We start from the raw sequence: 19,205 nt of genomic DNA, 5'->3' as shown, positions 1-19,205 counted from the left end.
TCTTTATTCGATTAGTCAATCATAAAAGACAATAAAAAAATACAATATGTACATATTAAACAGTTAATACAAGTATTAAATCATTTACACACTAATCAGCTTCTTATACAAATATACAATTATTAAAAATGAACACGTGGACAACCATCATCGACATGTTGCAGGAAACTATGCAGTCACCATACGATTGTTTTTGATGAACCTGCTTCTAAGCACCCATGCCCACCCGAGAAATTTAGCCACCCCCACAACAATGAGGGGATCCAAGGTAGTTTTTAGCAATCTTGTAGCTTCAACAGCCAGTCTGGTTCCTAGGTGCCTACACACAGGCTTTAGCCATTTGGCTCTGGGGGCAGAATATAAAGGGCACACATATAACAGATGTTCTAGGCTTTCCCTAATGCCTTGACAGTTAGGACAAAAGCCAGACCAATCTGTTCCCCATTTCCTTGTGAACTCCCCGATGGGAAGTGAACCGCATCTAAATTGGAAAAATAATTTGCGGTCCAGGGGTTTGGTAATAATGTCCCAAAACCCCTCTAACTTTGGTATATCCTTGTGTACAAGAAACAAGCCAGTAAGGCTACTCGGGTTAGTTTCCGAGTACAAATTCTGGGTCACCCAGTTCCAATAGCTTGATTTAAGATCCCTTTTGGAGGGAAAATTAGCTGACTCGGGCGAGGACCACAGATCACCAAAACCCAGGGCTAATAAGGTAGACTTGAGGTCTCTAAACCATCCAATATTAGAGGCACCAGGGCTGTTCTTGACCTCCAAACAGGCTTCTGCATAGTAATGGAGTTCTGGCGTAGTCCATAGACGGCGCCAGAAGGTGAGGGGACGGAGTCTTGCTTGGTCTACTACCGGGTAGCACCCTAGATCATAAAGGAGGGGAGTTATTGGAGTCGACTGTGGGAGCCCTGCTGCCAGTCTTAAAAACTTATTATGCGCATGTTTTAAAGAATCCAAATTACTGCCACCCCATAGTTCTGCACCATAAAGGATCGCTGGTAAAACCTTGCCACCATAGATCTTAACAAGCGGAGACATTGGCTTTGTAAATGACCCTTTATGCTCTTTAATCAGTGCTCCACCTAACTGTTTCTGTTTCATGGTCATTAACTCAATCTGGTGAGTCCAGCTCAGAGTGTCACTAAAGGTGACACCCAGATAGGTGAAGTGTTTTGTTTGTTCCAGGGGGATATCCCCCAGGGTGACCCTGGCATTTATTAGCTTACGCCCCCTTAAAACCATAAATTTGGTTTTGGAGACATTCACCTCCAGCTCATGTTCGCTGCAGAAACTCTCGAACCTTGACAGTGCATTCTGCAGGCCCTGCCTGGTGCGTGAAATCAGGAGAGTATCATCAGCGAACATGAGCAGGGGGATTCTCATGCCGGCCAAAGTTGGGGCATCCGTGGAAAAGTTGTCATAGTACTTGGTAACTCTGTTGATATAAAGAGAGAACAAGGTCGGTGCCAAAACACAACCTTGCCTGACACCCTTTGCCACTGGAAATTTCTCTGTCACCTCACCCGGTTTGCCCCATCGCACAAATGCGAATGTCTGAGCATGAAGATTCACTATAAGACGCACCAAAATGGGAGGCATCCCCATGTCCAGTAGGCAATTCCAGAGCCCGGCCCTCGGGACTAGGTCGAACGCGGATCGAAGATCCACGAAAGCGGCATATAAGTGGCTTTTGCCCAAGGTAACCGTCTTCCAGTGCAGAAGCATGAAACGAAACGCCTGATCCAGAGTACTCACACAGGGTCTAAACCCTGCTTGGAGAGGAGTAAGAATGTTAAATTCCTCAATCCAAGCCTGGACCCTTGACAGAACAAGGCGAGCAGTAATCTTCTGAACTGCATCTATTAAGCTGATCGGCCGGTAGTTCGAAGGAACCGACCGATCACCCTTCTTGAAGATGGGCAGTATTTCAGCGCCTGCCCAGGAGACAGGAACCCTAGCGCCCACAACCAGCGCATTTACTAAACGCACTAGGTAAGGTACCCATAGATCCTGGTCTTCTTGGAATAAATCCGCTGGGATGCAGTCCGGACCGGGCGCTTTGCCCCTAGGGATGGCATTCAGGACAGACTCTACCTCTTTGGCCGAAAACACAAGTGTGTCAGAAATAATCGGCCAGTGAATGGAGACCTGCGTGGAGCCTTGACAACTAAATTGTTCCTCAAAATATGACACCCATTTTTGTTGTTCAATGGATGCGGGGCTAGGGCGGCCGTCCTGAGACTGGCCCCACCTAAGGAGGTGCCAAAAGCGTTGAAAGTTCCTAGAGCCACAGGCCTCAGCAAGAAGGCACCACCGCTCATCGTCCCAAGCAGCTTTTGCCCGATGTTTGGCAACTTTGTACGCCTTCCTACAGGTTTTGATTAAGGCTGTGTTTTTTAGTTTCAAAGCCCTAAACAGTGAAATATGAGACTCACGGCAGGCATCGTTAAACCAGTTAGCTGGTTTCTTACCCATCCCCCTTCCCTTGTTAACCACAAATTTAACAAACAAGGTTTTTAGAGACAAACAAGCTAGCATGGATATCTGTGATTGATGTGATCATCGTTTCCTGATTTACACATTTGTCAATTTCCAATATGGAATTTGATACCAGGCTTCTGATCTTGGCACGTGCTTCCAAATCTACAGAAACCTTTTGCCATCGCACCCTCCTCATGTCATTAGATAAAACCACAGCCTCTTGTACGGGATTAATCTGGTGGACAATCAGCCCTGCAAAACTCTGGTCCTTCAATTCCGCTAAAAGAGGTTCATGATCACTTTCTGGACGTGGTTTGACCGTCATATCCAGAACTAAGTGCCACATTTTAATATCAACTAAGATATAATCAATGCGACTACTATGTCTGCCATTAAAGAAAGTGAAGTTGCCTACCCTATCGGAGCGTACGCGTCCATTCAGGGCTCGCAGCCCCCAATTTAGACAAAGGCCTTTAATAAATGTGGCTGCTTGGGACCACTTGGAAATCGGAGGTAACTCAAGATGGGGAATCCCCCATGTCCGATCCTCATCGTCGGTTAGTAGACCATCCTCATTGCCTAAGGGTTCAAAACAAGTGTTAAAATCTCCCATAACAATCACGTAACCAGTTAGTTGGGTGGAGCCCAAGAAGTCATCCAAACATGTAAGGGTGGATGACACACGGCCTCCCGCAATGCCTCTTGCATATACATTGACAAGCAGTATGTTTAGCCCGCTACGTAGTTCCATTCTGATTATCAATATGTCAGGACAATCAATAAAAACCTCCTTTACAGAAACACCTGCTACCTGACGTACCCAAATAGTGAGCCCACCCATAGCCCTGCCTCTTTGGCCTCTAACTGCCGGTTTATCAAAATTCAGGAAACCTGGAAAATAAACAGATTCAATTGCCCAGATCTCCTGAAACGACCAAACATCGCCTAGTCGTATAAAATCAGCCCACTCAGGAATACAAGCGCAGGAGTCAATTCCAGCGATATTCCAGCAACCCAAAATGGTGCCCTTTCCGCATGGTTCATCACATATTTTAGTAATAACATTTGAGCAGGGTTCATTAGTCAAGAGGGTGGATTCAACATATCCCACAACATCTGTAGACGGACCATCCATACTCAAACGCAATGACCCAACCAGGCTTGTTGACCCACTACTTGCTCCTGGAGTATTAACCTCAGTGGTATACATGGGAGTGGATAACAAGGTTAATAGCTCCAACTCATCACTACAACCAATACTGTCCCCCACAGATTGATAAACTTGATCCACTGAGCTTTCAGCGACATAAGGAGGAGTACCCTCCAGACTGGTTAGCCCACTACTTGTTCCTGGGGTATTAACTTCAATGGTGTGCATGGGGGTAGATAGCATGGTCAGTAGCTCCAACTCTTCCCTACAACCAATGCTGCCCTCCACAGATTGAAAAACTTGATCCACTGGACTTTCAGCGACATGGGGAGGGGTACCCAGAACATCTTCCCCCCTCCAACCCTCCAGATTAGAAGCAACAACCCCAGATGAAAATGCTGGTCAATCATTGGTCGACAGCCATGATAATGGATCGTATACATTTCTCAAGGGGATCTTCCAAAACTCCTTGGGCTGAGTAGCCACATTTGGAAAGGGGTGTGATGGGAAGAAACCTGAGTACTGCTGTGTCTGTGTGGGGGCGGGTGGTATAGTGACCGGTGGGTACAGGGGCCCATTGGGGAATAAAGAGTCGGGTAAGACTGAAGGGCCCTTGGTCTGGGTATTAATTTTAGCCCAACCTGGCGTCTGATCGGGACAATTATAGTTAGATTGGATGTAGGAGCGATACTGCGCCTCCGGATTGAACTGAAAACCATGAAAGTTTGGAGTAAAGTTAGTCCATTTAAGGAGGCTATTAGTGTTTTTGCTATTAATAGCTGAAGGTTGATCTAGAGGTTTAATCAATGTCTCTGGGTAAAAATAAGTAAGATTCCTCGTTGAGATCCCACCCTCATTACTTCCTACATACCAATCGGAGATATGGGATACAACTTTGTGATCCCTAAAGTTAATAACTATATCCCCCTCTATGTCCTTGGGGCGTACCCCTACCCACCGACATCTTCTGACTGTAACAATGTCCCCATTTAAATGTGAAGGAAGGGGCCTATTTGTTTTCAGCCAAAAGATGACTTTGTTTTTTAGGCTGTCATAGTTTTCCCTGTCCCCTTCCGCAACAGGGGGGACACCAGTCAAGACAATAACGTAGTTCGTAGAGTCCGGGGGCAAGTCAACATTTTTCTTATGTGGGAGGGGTCTACTAGTTTTGCCAGTGGGAATGGCGGATTTACTCGCCCCATTCCTTGGCTGAGACACAAGACCCTTCTCGGGTGGTTTATTATTAACTCCCACCCTGGGATTTATTTTAGCACTACTTGCTGCTGGCGGGTGTTTGGCCACTGGAACCAGTGCTTTATTAGTTATAATAACCTTCTCAGTATTGGAAGCATTTTTAGTAGATCTGTTAGTAGAACTGATTACATTACCAGCACCCTGGGATGAACCGTGAGTTGGATTAGGTAGTCCCTTTACCTTGTCCACGTTAGAAACATGGATAGGCTCAATGGTCGCCAGCAAGCGGTCCAATTTGTCCCCCAGTGTCCTAACACGTTCCAACACCGGAAGCATGTATGATTTAATAAGCTTCTCAATGTTGGCATAGGACACCTCCTGAACCCCTTCACTACATAATTCAATGATTTCCAACCCCTGTGTGTCTGGGACCAAAGGCGCTACGATGGGTGGTAGTGCCGACTCGGTTTTCCGTTGAGATGATGTTGGTGTGGACGGCCGACCACTATGGCCTTTCCTTTTTACCCCCCCCTTCCTCCTCCTTTTCCTCGGGGGCGATTGCACAGCCCTTTTAACCTCAACAGGCTTGGCTCTACTATTACAACGACTCTTAGGTGGTATACCATCGCCTAGAGTTAGACCAACCAGAGAGGGAGTGGGCAACATGGAACGAGGATCCAAATCAATAAGATTGGTAGAGGGGATGTTTTTATCCACAAAACTAGAGTGATCAACCGGCGGGCAAACCAGATGTTCGCCGCTAGTGGCATTGACACAAAGCGGGGAGATGGTAGGAAATCTAAATATTCTTGGGGTTTGGTTAATATCAGTAGCATCGGCCTCAATTGAGCTCAACCCATGAGCAACCATATCGTGGGTAGAATTTAAGACAGTTTGAGACTGCATTGAGATTTTCTTTATATGCTCAATTGATCGACGACGCTCTGCTCTTCTCTCGGCTAAAAGGAGGTCCTTATCTACTTCCTTGGAGGATTTTTAAAAAAATTTATCAAGTGGACCCAGAACCGAGTTGCCTACACCAGGGGGGGCAGAGTGACTCATGACAGAACCCAAAGACAGTAAATGGATAACAATACAATAAACATGCAACAATCACCAATACTAAATGTTGATAACCGGGCCCAGCCCGGCCTCCTGCGGCCCCAGACGGCCCCAGACGGCCACAGACGGCCACAGACGGCCACAGACGGCCACAGACGGCCACAGACGGCCACAGACGGCCCCGCCCTTGTCCCGGGCTTCTCCCGCGCGCTCTCCCGCGCTGCGGGAGTACTAGTGGCTTAATATGGAGTGTGCACACAATAGGTGGAAGGGGTAGGAGGGGTCGGGGAGAGCGGCCCAGGTGTAGCTGTTCAGGGCTGGCGGGCGCTCCTGGGAAATGCAGTCCCAGATGACCACACGCACTCGCTCGCAGCCCCGAGAAAGAACTTCCCTCGGTATCCCCTTCAATGCGCTGCAGTCGAACACTCCTCCCGCAGCGGGACCCGCGGAGCGGGTTCCGCAAGAAGTAGGCTGATGGCAGGCAAATCCAAACGGGTAAGAGCAAAAACAGCAAGGCGTCCCACTCGCTAGCTCAGCGAGAGCAATTAATAAAGGTTCGGTGGAAGGGTAGGAGGGGTCGGGGAGAGCGGCCCAGGTGTAGCTGTTCAGGGCTGGCGGGCGCTCCTGGGAAATGCAGTCCCAGATGACCACACGCACTCGCTCGCAGCCCCGAGAAAGAACTTCCCTCGGTATCCCCTTCAATGCGCTGCAGTCGAACACTCCTCCCGCAGCGGGACCCGCGGAGCGGGCTCCGCAAGAAGTAGGCTGATGGCAGGCAAATCCAAACGGGTAAGAGCAAAAACAGCAAGGCGTCCCCAACGACAGCATTTAGCTTTCCTGACGGCGATGCAGTAGGTCAAATGTGAATCACCCCCTCAGATTTTGTAATGCATATGAAATTCCAGATTGTGAAGGAATTTTGCGTTTTAAAATACTTGTAATCACACCCAGATTTAGAGTTTGGTGGGTGGGTTACTCTCACAAACATGACATATGTAGTTTGCCTTAATACAGGTGTATTATATCGTTTGGTATAACACAAACAGTATACCCATCACGTTCTGATGGGGTAATCCATCTGTTAAACTCTAAATCCTGTGTACTTGCCAAAAAAATTTCAGGAGTCAAAAAGTTTGGTCTGTGATGGGACTGCGGGCCACACTGATGCCAGAAGGGTGGCAGCCGGGGAGGAGGGGGGCTTAGCGGTAAATTGGGTATAAGAGGAGAAACCTATACATCTAGTGGTTGAAATGCACAATATGAAACCAGAAGACCTGGGATTAATCCTGGCTTCTCCAATTAAAACAATTGCCCTGGATTACATAATTTGGTTATTTCACTTTCCCTCCTTTTTCTCAATTATCATATACAAGAGAAGTTCCAAATACATGACTTCGGGAGGTGTGCTGTGCAAAACCTTCTCCTGCGTTTGGTTTAATAAACTATAACGTTGTTTAAGTATAATAGGAACCCAGGCCAGACTATCATAATTTTAATCTTTTTCTGCAAGAGATCACGCTATAAACTATATGAAGGGGTTTCTAAACTTAAGGGTGCAGGACACCCTAGTTACTTTCTTCAACTTCAATTAACCTTAAAATAAACTCTTGCCTGTTTATTTAACATCTTTTTTTTTTTTTTTTTTTTTTTTGAGTTCAAATCTTTTTTTATTGAGCAAAAACAAAAATGATAATGGCCATAAGGCATCAGTAAAGTTACATTCGTATTGGAGTGACGCCGTGGTCAAGCATGGATCAGTGCATATAACACAATACATACATACATACAGTAACGGAAAATAAAGCATAATGAAAACAAGAAGGTAACATCAGTCCGGATCTGTAAATGAGATGAATGAGATGAATGAACAAATAAATGGATAAACAAATAAATAAATGAAAATATTTAACATCTTTTTAATGGTAGTGGTGAGTCGAGTAAACAGCAGCTCAGTGTTGCTTTTAATCAGGGGGCCGCATGTAAAAGTCACTGCTCTAAATCATGCCCTCCGTTAACTATAGTCTAACATTTTTTACATGCATGGTTATTGGGCTGAAGAGGAGCCTCTGTTCCAGAGGAAGGCCTTCAAACTAGGTTTCAATAACAAGTTGATTAAAAAAAAAAAAAAAAAAAGACAGGGTAAGTTCAGGGAAGTCTCTCCCGTTACGAGACCAAAAAAACTAAAAAGATCATGAAAGCATTTACAAACTCTTTTAGATCATCTCCTGCGTAAAAAATTACATATACATGGTTAACAAACTTTGAAGTGATTTGCAAAAGCCTCATCATGTATGCCATTGAGTACTTTATCCCATATAATACATGGTCACATGATCACCTTTCCCACAAATCACTTAAAACCTTGGTGTGTAGCGTTTTCATATGAAAGAGCAAGCATGTTTGAACACGAAAGATAAAAAGAAACCCTCTAGGGCAAAATATAACACCTAAATCCGGTGAGATATTTTTTGCAAACAGATATTAGAAACAGTCCAATACAAGTAGGGTTTTTTCCTTTTTATAAAAAAACGCTGCAGTAGCTTGGAATATGCAGAACATTCTAGCTTTTCGCTACCTAAGGAGTACAAAGGAATAAACAAACATTCTTTGACTTGTCATTGGAAGCTATTAAAATAGAGCTGAAGAAAGAAAAGTAATGTTCGGGTTTTGTTGCTTTAAATAGCTGCTTCAATTGTGCTCCGTGACCAGACCGGCCTTTCACCTCAGCTCATGGCTCTGGCAGACGGCATTGGGAAATCAGAACTCAACTATAATAGCTTCTAATAGTAGAGTACTTACGTCTTTTCTTTATAATCAGCGACCATGTGCATCTCGAATCACGGATTATAAAGAAATTAGATATGTGCAAATGCTACGAAAATAAAAATCCTAAAATAAGTAGCCCTAACAGCTGTACAGGAGACACGCCTTAGTCCTTCAAGGGCAATTTTCTCCATTTTCTATAATACTGTGAAGAGCAATTAACTCTAGCATGAAACCAAGCTTGCCCTTTGGTAACATTCTGCATTTTTTCCTCCCATTCTGCTAATTTAGGAGCAGGGGGGGATTTCCAGTAAGTGTTGATTAGAGAGTGGGTCACCGACATTACATCTCCCATTCCCAACTGCCCAAAAGTGCCATTCTTGGGCAAGGGTAGATATCTCATTCAATTATCCTACCTACCACCTGAAACACACCCCTCCAAAAGGTCTCCATATGTCCACAGGCCCAAAACATATGTAATCAATCTGATCACATTTCAGGAAGCTCCTAGAAGTGCCAAGATACATCCTATTCACTAATTGTGGAGTACGATACAACATCCATCCTTTAAAGAAAGCCATTTGATGGAACTTGGCTGCACTGGAAGTCAAGTAACTAAGATCGAAATATCTTTCCCGATGTATCTCATTTAATTGTATCCCTGTATTGTTTTCCCATTTTGATCTTGTCTTCTGAACCATGTAATCTGATCCCAGATGCAATTCATTGCACGTGTAAGATGAACTTTATCATCCTGGAGAAGCTGTCTAACACCATCTCTTGAAGAATCAATATCTCCCTGACAAATTACTAGGAATGGCACTAATTTATGTATACATAAAAACAATGAAAGTGCACATGAACAGCCTTTCCCCAAAATAGAGCCTCGGTAGATTTCAACCCTGACCTTTCAAAAAAATCCCCTGCCTTAGTAATGCCAATTTCCTATCGTTTCTTCTGTCAAAGCAGGAGAAAGGGTTTTACAATATTACAATGGAGTTTCTGCATTACCACGGGGGGGGGGGGGATTCCATATCTAATAAACACTTATTTTTCCACAGCCCGTAAAGATGTAATAACTTCAACCTAACCTTTTTGGATAATTTTTTAATTAAGACACCACCCAAGGTCATGAACCCTAAAATTCTTCAACATAAGTAGGATAATAGAATTATTAAAACCATAGGAGGGTATTGAGAAGCAGCATAATTGTAGGATGGTTGATGCCATATAATATGTCTGGAAATCAGGCAGTCCTAAATCTCCCTCCCACGCATACACGTTTCTGGGACGATATGAAAGAGGATACCTCGTTCTAATTTGTTTAAAAAGGAAACCTCCAGTTCACATGGTAAGGAGAAAAACAGGAATCGGAACAGCAGTAAAACAAATTTTGATCAGGGCTCACTGCCAGATAATGGATAGGGGCAAGCATTTTCCACATTTCATATAAATTAAAAACCTCTCTCGTCAAGGGGTTAAAATTATTTTTAAAAACTTACTCTGAATTAAAAAAAAAACAGATACATTTTTGGGCCTGCTTTATAATTATCCTTCAGCAATGACAAATACATCATGGTAGGTTTTAAACAACATTCTGTTTTTGCTTCATTAAATTTATAACCACCAATATTCGTGAAAGTCAATCAATTGCAGGGCCCTTTCAATATTAAGTGTAGGTGGACTCAAGAAAATGGCCAGATCATCCGAATAGAACTTTATTTTCGCTGCTATAGGCAATGGGGATATAATATTTGTGTCTTGATGGATAGACTGAGCTAAAGGCTCAATAAAAAGGGCATATAACCGAGAATAGGGAGAACCTGGACAGGTGCCCCGATTCAAACTAATTTGGCCTGCCGGAGAATTATTAATCATCAACTGAGCTGTTGCCCCTTGATATAATTGAATAGATCTCGTAAACCTGGATGGAAATTGAAACGAATCCAAAACGGGGAAAAAAACACCTCCAGTTTACGAGATCGAAGGCTTTTCGGGCATCGAACAAAACAGTCACCACTGGAATAGTATCTGCCATCACCATCTATAAATTCAACATAAAATAAATTCAAACATAAGTTTAGTGTTAGAACCTAAATTATGGTCACTAAGAAAACAATTATGATCCCCCACTAAAAGAGATTGGGCTACCTTATGAATCTGATTGGCTAAAATCTGAGTATAAACCTTATAAAACAGCATATTATAAAACTATGGGTTTATAAGAATTTGGATTCTCTGGCTCTTTCCCTACCTTTAAAAAGTTCACCAAAACCGCTTTTCAAAATGAATCCGGCATGGAGCTGGGTGGCCCTAGAGCCTGAAAAGCTCCATCTGCTTCTTCTTGCAAGGTGGCTAATTCTTCCCTCTTTCCCTTCACTTGAAATGACGTATAGATATATGGGTCCCTCTAATGTTACATTTAAAAGCCTTCAAAATAGTTGATATATCCACTGATGCCTCATTGGATTGCTTTAGAAATTGTCAGTTTTCACATGACCAATCTATCACATCCTTTTCCAGAAAAATGGTCCTATCCATCACCCACTTGTTGCTTTAGTGGGTCTGCACAGTCTGGTCATGCTGCAACAGAGATGAGGGATTCTTACATAACCCGTGATCATTCAACCAAACCCGAATATCTGTTTGTCCTTGTTTTCCTATAGCCAGTCTTTTTAATATTGAGGTATGAAAAAGGTAGAAACTGTGGACAGAAACCTGTTCAGAAATCCTATTTAGTATGGTTACATGCCTAGGAACTAACCTCAGGCCAAGATTGTATGGGCACAGCATCAATTAAATGTGAAAAGGGTACCTGAATGTTGTAATGGGTTATTGACATTTCTTTTATACACTAGCATAGAAGGCTATTTGAAGTTTAGTCTGAATCAATATGTATTTCCAAACATTCCAAACCATAGTTTCACTCATGTGCCTGGATTTGAAGGCATAGCACCTGAAAAGTTGTATTCTTTAGCCCAGGAAGCGTGTGGAGGCTCAGCTGTAAACCCATCAGATAAATGGCACCTAATGAACCGAAGGTCGACTGATAAAAAAAACTTCAGTCTCCATGGGGATCAAAGATAAGGATTGCCTATTAGAGCCTTAAATTAAATCTGCAGGAAGTGAAGGAAAGAGTCTGAGCCCGGAGCTACCAAGAGTTGAAACCTCAAATCCCAACTCTGGAGAGAAACACACTAGGCTATGGACTAAAAGACTTCGAAACAAACTCAGGAGAGAAGTTTTGGCTATAAGAATACTTAGCCTGGGAAATGACAATGCATGCTTTGTAATGCGCACATTTCTAAAGTAATATATTTATTGTTTTCTAAAAGCCAGGCACCCACTTGTAATGGAAGGATTGTGAAGACTAGCTTGAATAGGTTTACTAAATAGATGTTCCAAGAGTGAAAGGCACGGACTGATCTGTTTTCTTCAGAACGCAGAGCTTTGTTAAGAACTGTATTTTACCTTGCTGGAGCCCCACTAAAGTTACGGTATGTGCATGACTATGAAGACATTGTGCATACATTTATTGTGGTTGAGAATTGTTTAAGTTATGGTAGCAGATTTCAAGAACATACTATCTGTGCTTATTGAATCCTATCTGAAGGCAGAGATCGACTCTCCATTGTACGGCTCAGAGGATCTCAGACCCTACCGCTATTGCAGAGCTCCTTCCAGTTGTCGGTGTAGATAAATAGTCTAGTGGGCATACCAGGTTCAGTGATGGCCCCCTACAAGAGAACTCAACTGTTTACGCGATAGAGCTTCTAATGACTGGCACATCCCAGGAACCGGCTATAGGTGACAAGTACATTCCAGTATCAGTGAGTACCACTTTGGAACAGTGACGTTAGAGCCCACTTGAAGCTGTTAATGGCCAGATAGGCATTGTCCGGTGGCCCTGACAGACCACAATGGCCCAGTTATCCAGGCGCGAGTACTTTGGTTTCAAGCCAGTTTTTATGCCACCTGCAAACTATTATTTTTGTCGGTTGGGAACTGCTGGCCGGCATGCAAGATTTCTCCCAGTGACCACTGGCTTATGTATAACCCCTCCCCTCCCCACCTCACCTCACCTCACAGTGATTATGAAAATCTGGGTATACAAATACACTATCACAACTGCAGTTCTCCAAAAAGAATTTGCCGCATTTTCCCAATCAGCCCATAGAGGTGATGGCATTTGCAACATCTTTAAGACATGCTTATGAGTCACAGCCGCACCATAAGATCACCCCTTCAATCCTGGAATACATTACGTGCACTGTAACCGATCCATTACACCACAATACTATACAGTCCCACAATAGCGCCTTTAACTAACTTGAGCCCACATGCTAGATCTTCCTCTCCGGTTCTACACGAAGTCAAAACTCCTCATGCATAGCCTCCAACGCCCGACCTTCGCCCAAGTCACCTCAGACCGCTAACACTTCCATCCTCTAAGCAGGACTGAGAGGACATACTTCAATACATCAGTAATAAAAATCAATCTTAGTTCTAAATAGTAAAATGGTAAACTTGACTCTACTGGACCAGAAGGAACTCTTGTTGGTTCCATTGGAACAAAAATTACCCTATATTCACCGTTTCAGCTTCTGCCCCTTCCAGCAGTGACCCCCAAAAACACAGAGAACCCTATTTTCTGTTTGCTGTACATACCTACCACACAAACATTATTGCCTCACCTGGGAGAAAGCTCCACACGGCCACAACAATTTTGAACTGTAACCATGATGCACCCAAAAGTGTAACCGTGAGAACAAACTATGGGATAAAAATAAATATGCATTGAAGACCTGCACGGAGCATGGAAAAGGTTACTTACCATGCCAGTCACTGTGTCATAGCACATGCAGTGTGGAAGACTCCGGCAGCACAGATATGCAATGGTCAGTACAATAAAAAGGCTGCAGAGAGACGCCATCAGCATTGCTACGTTGGCTCCTTTAACAAACTGGTTCAGTAAATACTGGGGGGAAAACATTAAAAACAGATTGAAATTTCCAATGCTAAAACTTTATTTAAATGTCACCTCCTACCTAGGACTTAACATTTTTGTATTACAGTATAGGTTTAAATGCATTCACACGGAGGGATGCCTCTCCTAGGGAACATAATTAACAGCATCTTCCCTTTGGGGACAAAACTCACTTGTTCTACTTTACCCGAAAACTGAAGTAAAATTAAGCCCAACACTTCTCTGCCACAGGAAGGTGGACATGTGTCACGTGTTCTTACAGACACCAATCTATCTTGAAGCCTCCAGTTGTTTTTCTGGACCTCCCCACCTCTACCTTACACAATGCAGGGAGGCAGCATTCCAACCCAACATAATTCACACACTGTGCCACTGAAGACAGCTGTCTGCCAAGTATTCCTCCTGCCATCCTTGGTCTGTTTGATGTAATGTCCTAAGTGGCTAAGGGTATTCCCAGAGATGGGTCCTTTGGTTTCTGTTTCCACATATATGGGGGAGTGCCTGCACATGACAGTAGTCTAAACCACGTACAATGCACAAACCATTAATCAAGTGATATATAATTCAGTGGGATGATGATTCCCACTATAACTTCCAGGAGGGGCTAGCATTTCATTTTCGCTTCCACACCCACTCACTTTGCTAAAATCATCAAAATCCATATACACTTTCACTCATGGGATATTTTTTTTGTTTTAAAAAATATTTCGAGAAAAATTGTATTAGGCAGAGTGCCTAGAAGTCTCCCTGAGGAGCTGATTTCAGTAATCGACCCTAAACACTTTATTCTCTGCCTTCCCCTTCCCATTCCCTCTTCTTTTGTGTCATAGGAAATTCCCAGCAATAGAAAACCGAGATAGGTGAGAGCTTTAGGCCCCAGCTTTTGGATGAAACACATGCATGAGTAAGCAGGGACACACAAACAAGCCCCGACGAAGGCCCCAGACCCAGACAAGCTCTGTGCGAGGGCCAAAACATTTTGGCGAAGATATAAATGGGTTTAGATGGACAATCATTTAAAAAAATAAAAATAATCTCCTATTATCCAGATCACAGGTAACCCAGGAATTAAGAATAGCAGAGGAGGGTATACTTGTAGGTATTTTTAAGATTATACTTTTCAACGGGATCCCTAGTTCCGATTTATATAAGAACTCGCATCACATTTTTTGGTGGAGTCCGCCCTGGTTGTTACCATCCTACCAGGGTGTGGATAGGCGCCGATGAAGTGAGGGAGGCGTCGAATCTAAAATCTTTGTATAGCAGGGAGTCAGAATATAAGGCATAGAAAAACGATTCCACTTGCTTTTTGTGTATGCCTTTGGCTGCTGTGCCACAGGTTCAAGCCATCTCTCACGGAGGAGGCCTTACAAGGATGAAACTGGTCTGAAGTTGCTTGTGTTCCCTTCTGAAGGGGGCCTTGCTGAGTAGCTCTGAATAGACTGTTCTAATGAAGAGCAGGATAGGTACTGATTCGCATAAGGTAGGCCTCTATCTTGAGTGCCGCAGTGGGTGAAAAATGAGTGGTTGGAATGCTACCCTGACCATGTGCTGGAGGCAGCACGCCTTGTGTCTAGAGTTTCTTTTTCATCCCCGCTTTCTCACTTTGACACAACTTTCCTGTGTTTCTCTCCATGGGTCAAAGTCTGATGATGAAAAATACGACCCTGTATCCAAAAAGGAGTGCCGGTGCCAACCACCTGCAGCTAGCAGCACAAATTAAATATGGAAAGTTGGCATCAGTACAGAGAGTTTAATCAAGTAAATATACTTCTGCAGGAACTCACCCACAGCTTACTTGTGAACATCATGGTTTATGCAAAGTAACTGCTGAGCCAATCGTAGTAACTGAAATGAACTGTAAAATGGTTTTCGATTGAGTTACCTTCCTCTACCTTGCTTACCATATGAAAGATGTGAATATCTTGATGAAGGAATATGTCGTCGTCCTCTTCTCCATAACTCAGTGTCAGCGAGGAGTACACTATTATAATCAAAGTTGTAAAGCAGGAAAACACAGATACAGCGATCAGCGTGTTCACCTGGAAGAAAAATAAAGTTTAATTACACAGATGCACACCACTTATGGCTTCCAATGCGTCTTCATTTGTACTGTATTTATGGCCCTTTCTAAACTTTACTGCATCTTTGGCTAGTTCAGGGCCTTAAAGACAACCCGTTGAGGAGGCCGTGGAGCACCGCCAAGAGAATTTTAGGAGGTGATATTTTTCTACTTATAAAGCTCTTTCCTGCAGTAATTCCAATTTCATTTGTTTTATAAAGTGCAGCAGAAGGAGCCGAATGTGTGTGTGTGTGTGTGTGTGTGTGTGTGACGGGGGGGAGGGAGGGGGGAGAGAAGAGGTTTCATTGGTGGCTTGCATAATCTGGTTGAAATAATTATATCAGTCATGATGCAAAAGCAGGTTAGGCCTCCAATACATTGTACAGTCCATCACTCTTGGGGCTTATGAGATGCAGCCATGTCCTGGACTATTAAAGCAGTGCAGTGAGACTTCACAGAGCGGTCTGAATGGACAGCTTAGAAGTGGAGAAAGTTGTGCGAGGAATCGTGTCTGGATGAGCAGAGATGGCCCCAAAGTGATGGGAGATCCCTAGAGATACACAGTTGCCACCTGGGAGAGTAGTGGCAGTTTGCTTTGGATAAAAAGACTATTCAGAGACATGTGGCAAACGTCACCATCCAGCATGCCTGCAGCCACTTACGACCACACTCACAAAGCTTAGAAGAAATGCAGACATTTAAGCATTGCAGAACTTCCCATTATTCATAGGAAATTCCACTGGAACTAAAGATTTCTGCAGTTGTACCTTTACTGGTGGAATTAAAAAAAGGGAGGTACCAACAGGCAAATCAACAAGAACTGAAGAATCATGGGAGCTGCAAAGAGTGGGCAGATGAAGGTATTGCAAACCAAAATTAAACTGGGTGTTCGCTAGGTTAACCACAACCCTAGTCCTCATCCATGAACATCTTTCCTAAAGATGTGCCAAAGTGTGGCTGTTTGGATGAGGATGGGACCACAGGCACAGGACCTTCTTGCCCGCACTGACATTTGAACTATGATCTTACATTACGTAGCAAGTAGGCCTATCGACCAGCTCCAAAAGGGGTGGGCAATCCTTCCACTGTAGATTAGCCACTTTCAGATGGTGCCCGTGTGACTGCCCAAGGTCATCAACTCATGAGCCGCATGATTGTTAGGACTTGTACTAATTTCTCATATGATAAGGCGGCTGTGGCTGACAGTTCTAAAAGTCCTACCAATATCAGCTGGCTTTCTCTCAGCACAAGCAAGTGCTAACACTTGCCACATAGGCCATTTAGGGAATGACCAATGCTTGCAGGGGAGGTTAATATGGTACAGATTCAGAGTGCAGCATGTGCATGTTCACTGGAAGTAGTAGATGAGTGTAGGGACTCCCTCCAGGTTGCATGCGAAGGCTAGAAGCTGAATCCGCCCCCATTACTAGTTAGACTGGAGCAAGCACCTTTAACTGTTGAAGTCACTGTGTCAAGGATATAACTGGATTATCGCAAGAGGAGTGAGCTTCGGACAAATGCCAGCACATGATACTAATTCATCCAAACAGGATTCAGATAGACTGGCATGAAAAGGACCTCACACTCGTGCAAGCCAGGGAGCCAGATTGGGTCAGTTTGTCCCAGTAAAGCAACAGGTTGCCCCAGTGCAACTGAAGTCAGCAGTGGATAGCATCTCTTCCCTGGCTTAGGTACCTCTTTTCAGGGCCCTTCATCAATTTGCACTGGAAAGGTCAGGAATAGAGCTTTTTGTCCCAGATACGTCCTCTTCAAAATGTCAGACCCATCATCACTATTTCGAAAGGTGTACTTTCAAAGATTCGAGACATTCTACACTGGGCAACACACTGGGTTCGCAGCGCGGGAGGACGCAACTCAAGTCACTGGAGACATTGGAGTCAATCTAGGACAGGCCACTGGTGTCCTAAGAGTGGAAGTCACCAGGGCTAGTTGCAACTAGAGTTGGACTATAAACATGAGGTAAGAGGCCTCCTATCCAATGGCCAATTCAAAGATCCTCAAACCTCACCCTGTGAACATCTACCATACCTACATCCTTACAGGTGCTAGTGGTGGAAATGGTGTATAAGAAGGAAAAAGTAAGTGCAACTAGAAGCAGGAAAGCGGAGGAGTCAAGTGAAGCAGATTCTTCTATCTAATGCATGGTCTGGTGTCTCCTTCACCTTCCTAGTATGTGCATGGTGAGAGGAGGGTGTTCCTCTCAATCTCCAGGACTGAACATTGTATTTAACTTTGCTTCTACCTGCTCCTTTATGCATCTTTGTGTTTCTTCTTGCATGTTCACAATACAATTTTTGCCCATGCCCTCTCAAAACAGCCTTCAACCAGTTTCCTACTACATGTTTTATTCCATGTTTGGTACAACCCCATCTTATACAATCACTAAGCCCACGTTGACCCTAATTCACAGCTGTGCAGATCAATACCAGACTTCCATGTTTGGAATGGGATGGATTGTTGAGTATTGGCCTAGGTTACTGAAAACCACACCCAACATTCATATTAAGAGACCTTACATGTTCACAGGCGGATACATAAAATGGCTTCTATGACACATGTATATGCTTCTGTGTGCTTACACATGATGAATTAAGAGTGAACCTGCACAAAGTAGTAGGAGGGAGTCAGGGATGGCAAATGCACGTAGTTATAAGAGTGGTTTATGAGTGAGTCACGGTGTGGGAAACATCATTTGAGGGTGCAGGGATGAGGAAGGCAAGTGGCACCCAAATATTAGGTAGCCTGTCAATGGTGCATTGCCCGTTACTGTGGTGCCGCAACCCACATGGTCCCAGCAGCTAAGCAATTGCACAGGGCATATCAGGAGAGGCAACGCCCTTGTTTGGGAGATTGCCATACGAGAATGGAAGATGACCCGAAAAGTGCTAATTAACTCTTCTCTTGAAAAGAATTAAAGAAGGGAGCAACAGAATTGCTCAAAGTTGCTTCCACGAGCATGATAGGAGTTTGTTGTTGAAGCACATGTTGCTGCAAGCCAGAAGAGATCTATGGCAGGACATGATGTAGGGACATTTTGACATCTATCCTGACCTGAGGCTTACCATCTGTTCAGTTAATTATTTGCATGAACAATGATCAAACAACGAGCTACTCCTCCTCTAGGTAGAGTGATCACATACAGATAATTCAATAGCCACATGCATAATCCTGGCGACCCTCTACTTTTCTGGCTTGTCATCTTACCACCAGCTCATCTCCAACACCATTGCACATTTCCACACACAAATGGCACAAGCTACAACGGTTGTGAGAATATACATACATAAATACACACACATTATATATATATATATATATATATATATATATATATATATATATATACACACACACACACACACACACACACACCTATACATATACATACACAAACACATATATTGCCACACTCAATCAATGCTGCTCCAAATTTTGGGTGCCCACCGCCCTACACTAATCATTCCAACACCCTA

The 19,205-nt window shown here is 43.7% G+C and overlaps 1 protein-coding gene across 3 annotated transcripts in view; it reads right to left on the bottom strand.

The window, feature by feature from the left end:
- The window catches only part of LOC144818874 (uncharacterized), a 181,898-nt gene that overhangs the window by 106,595 nt on the left and 56,098 nt on the right, over window positions 1-19,205 (bottom strand). For all 3 annotated transcript variants that reach the window (XM_078676691.1, XM_078676693.1, XM_078676692.1), the window contains exons 4-5: window positions 15,554-15,691; window positions 13,497-13,640 (exon numbers count right to left, since the gene is read on the bottom strand). In XM_078676691.1, the coding sequence (XP_078532817.1) occupies window positions 13,497-13,640; window positions 15,554-15,691 (282 nt within the window). The remainder of the gene's footprint in view (window positions 1-13,496; window positions 13,641-15,553; window positions 15,692-19,205) is intronic.

The sequence above is a fragment of the Lissotriton helveticus genome, chromosome 2_1 (assembly GCF_964261635.1).
Source record: "Lissotriton helveticus chromosome 2_1, aLisHel1.1, whole genome shotgun sequence".
Lineage (NCBI taxonomy): Eukaryota > Metazoa > Chordata > Amphibia > Caudata > Salamandridae > Lissotriton > Lissotriton helveticus.
Note: the sequence above shows the minus strand (reverse complement) of the source record. Positions and strands in the feature narration are given on the sequence as shown.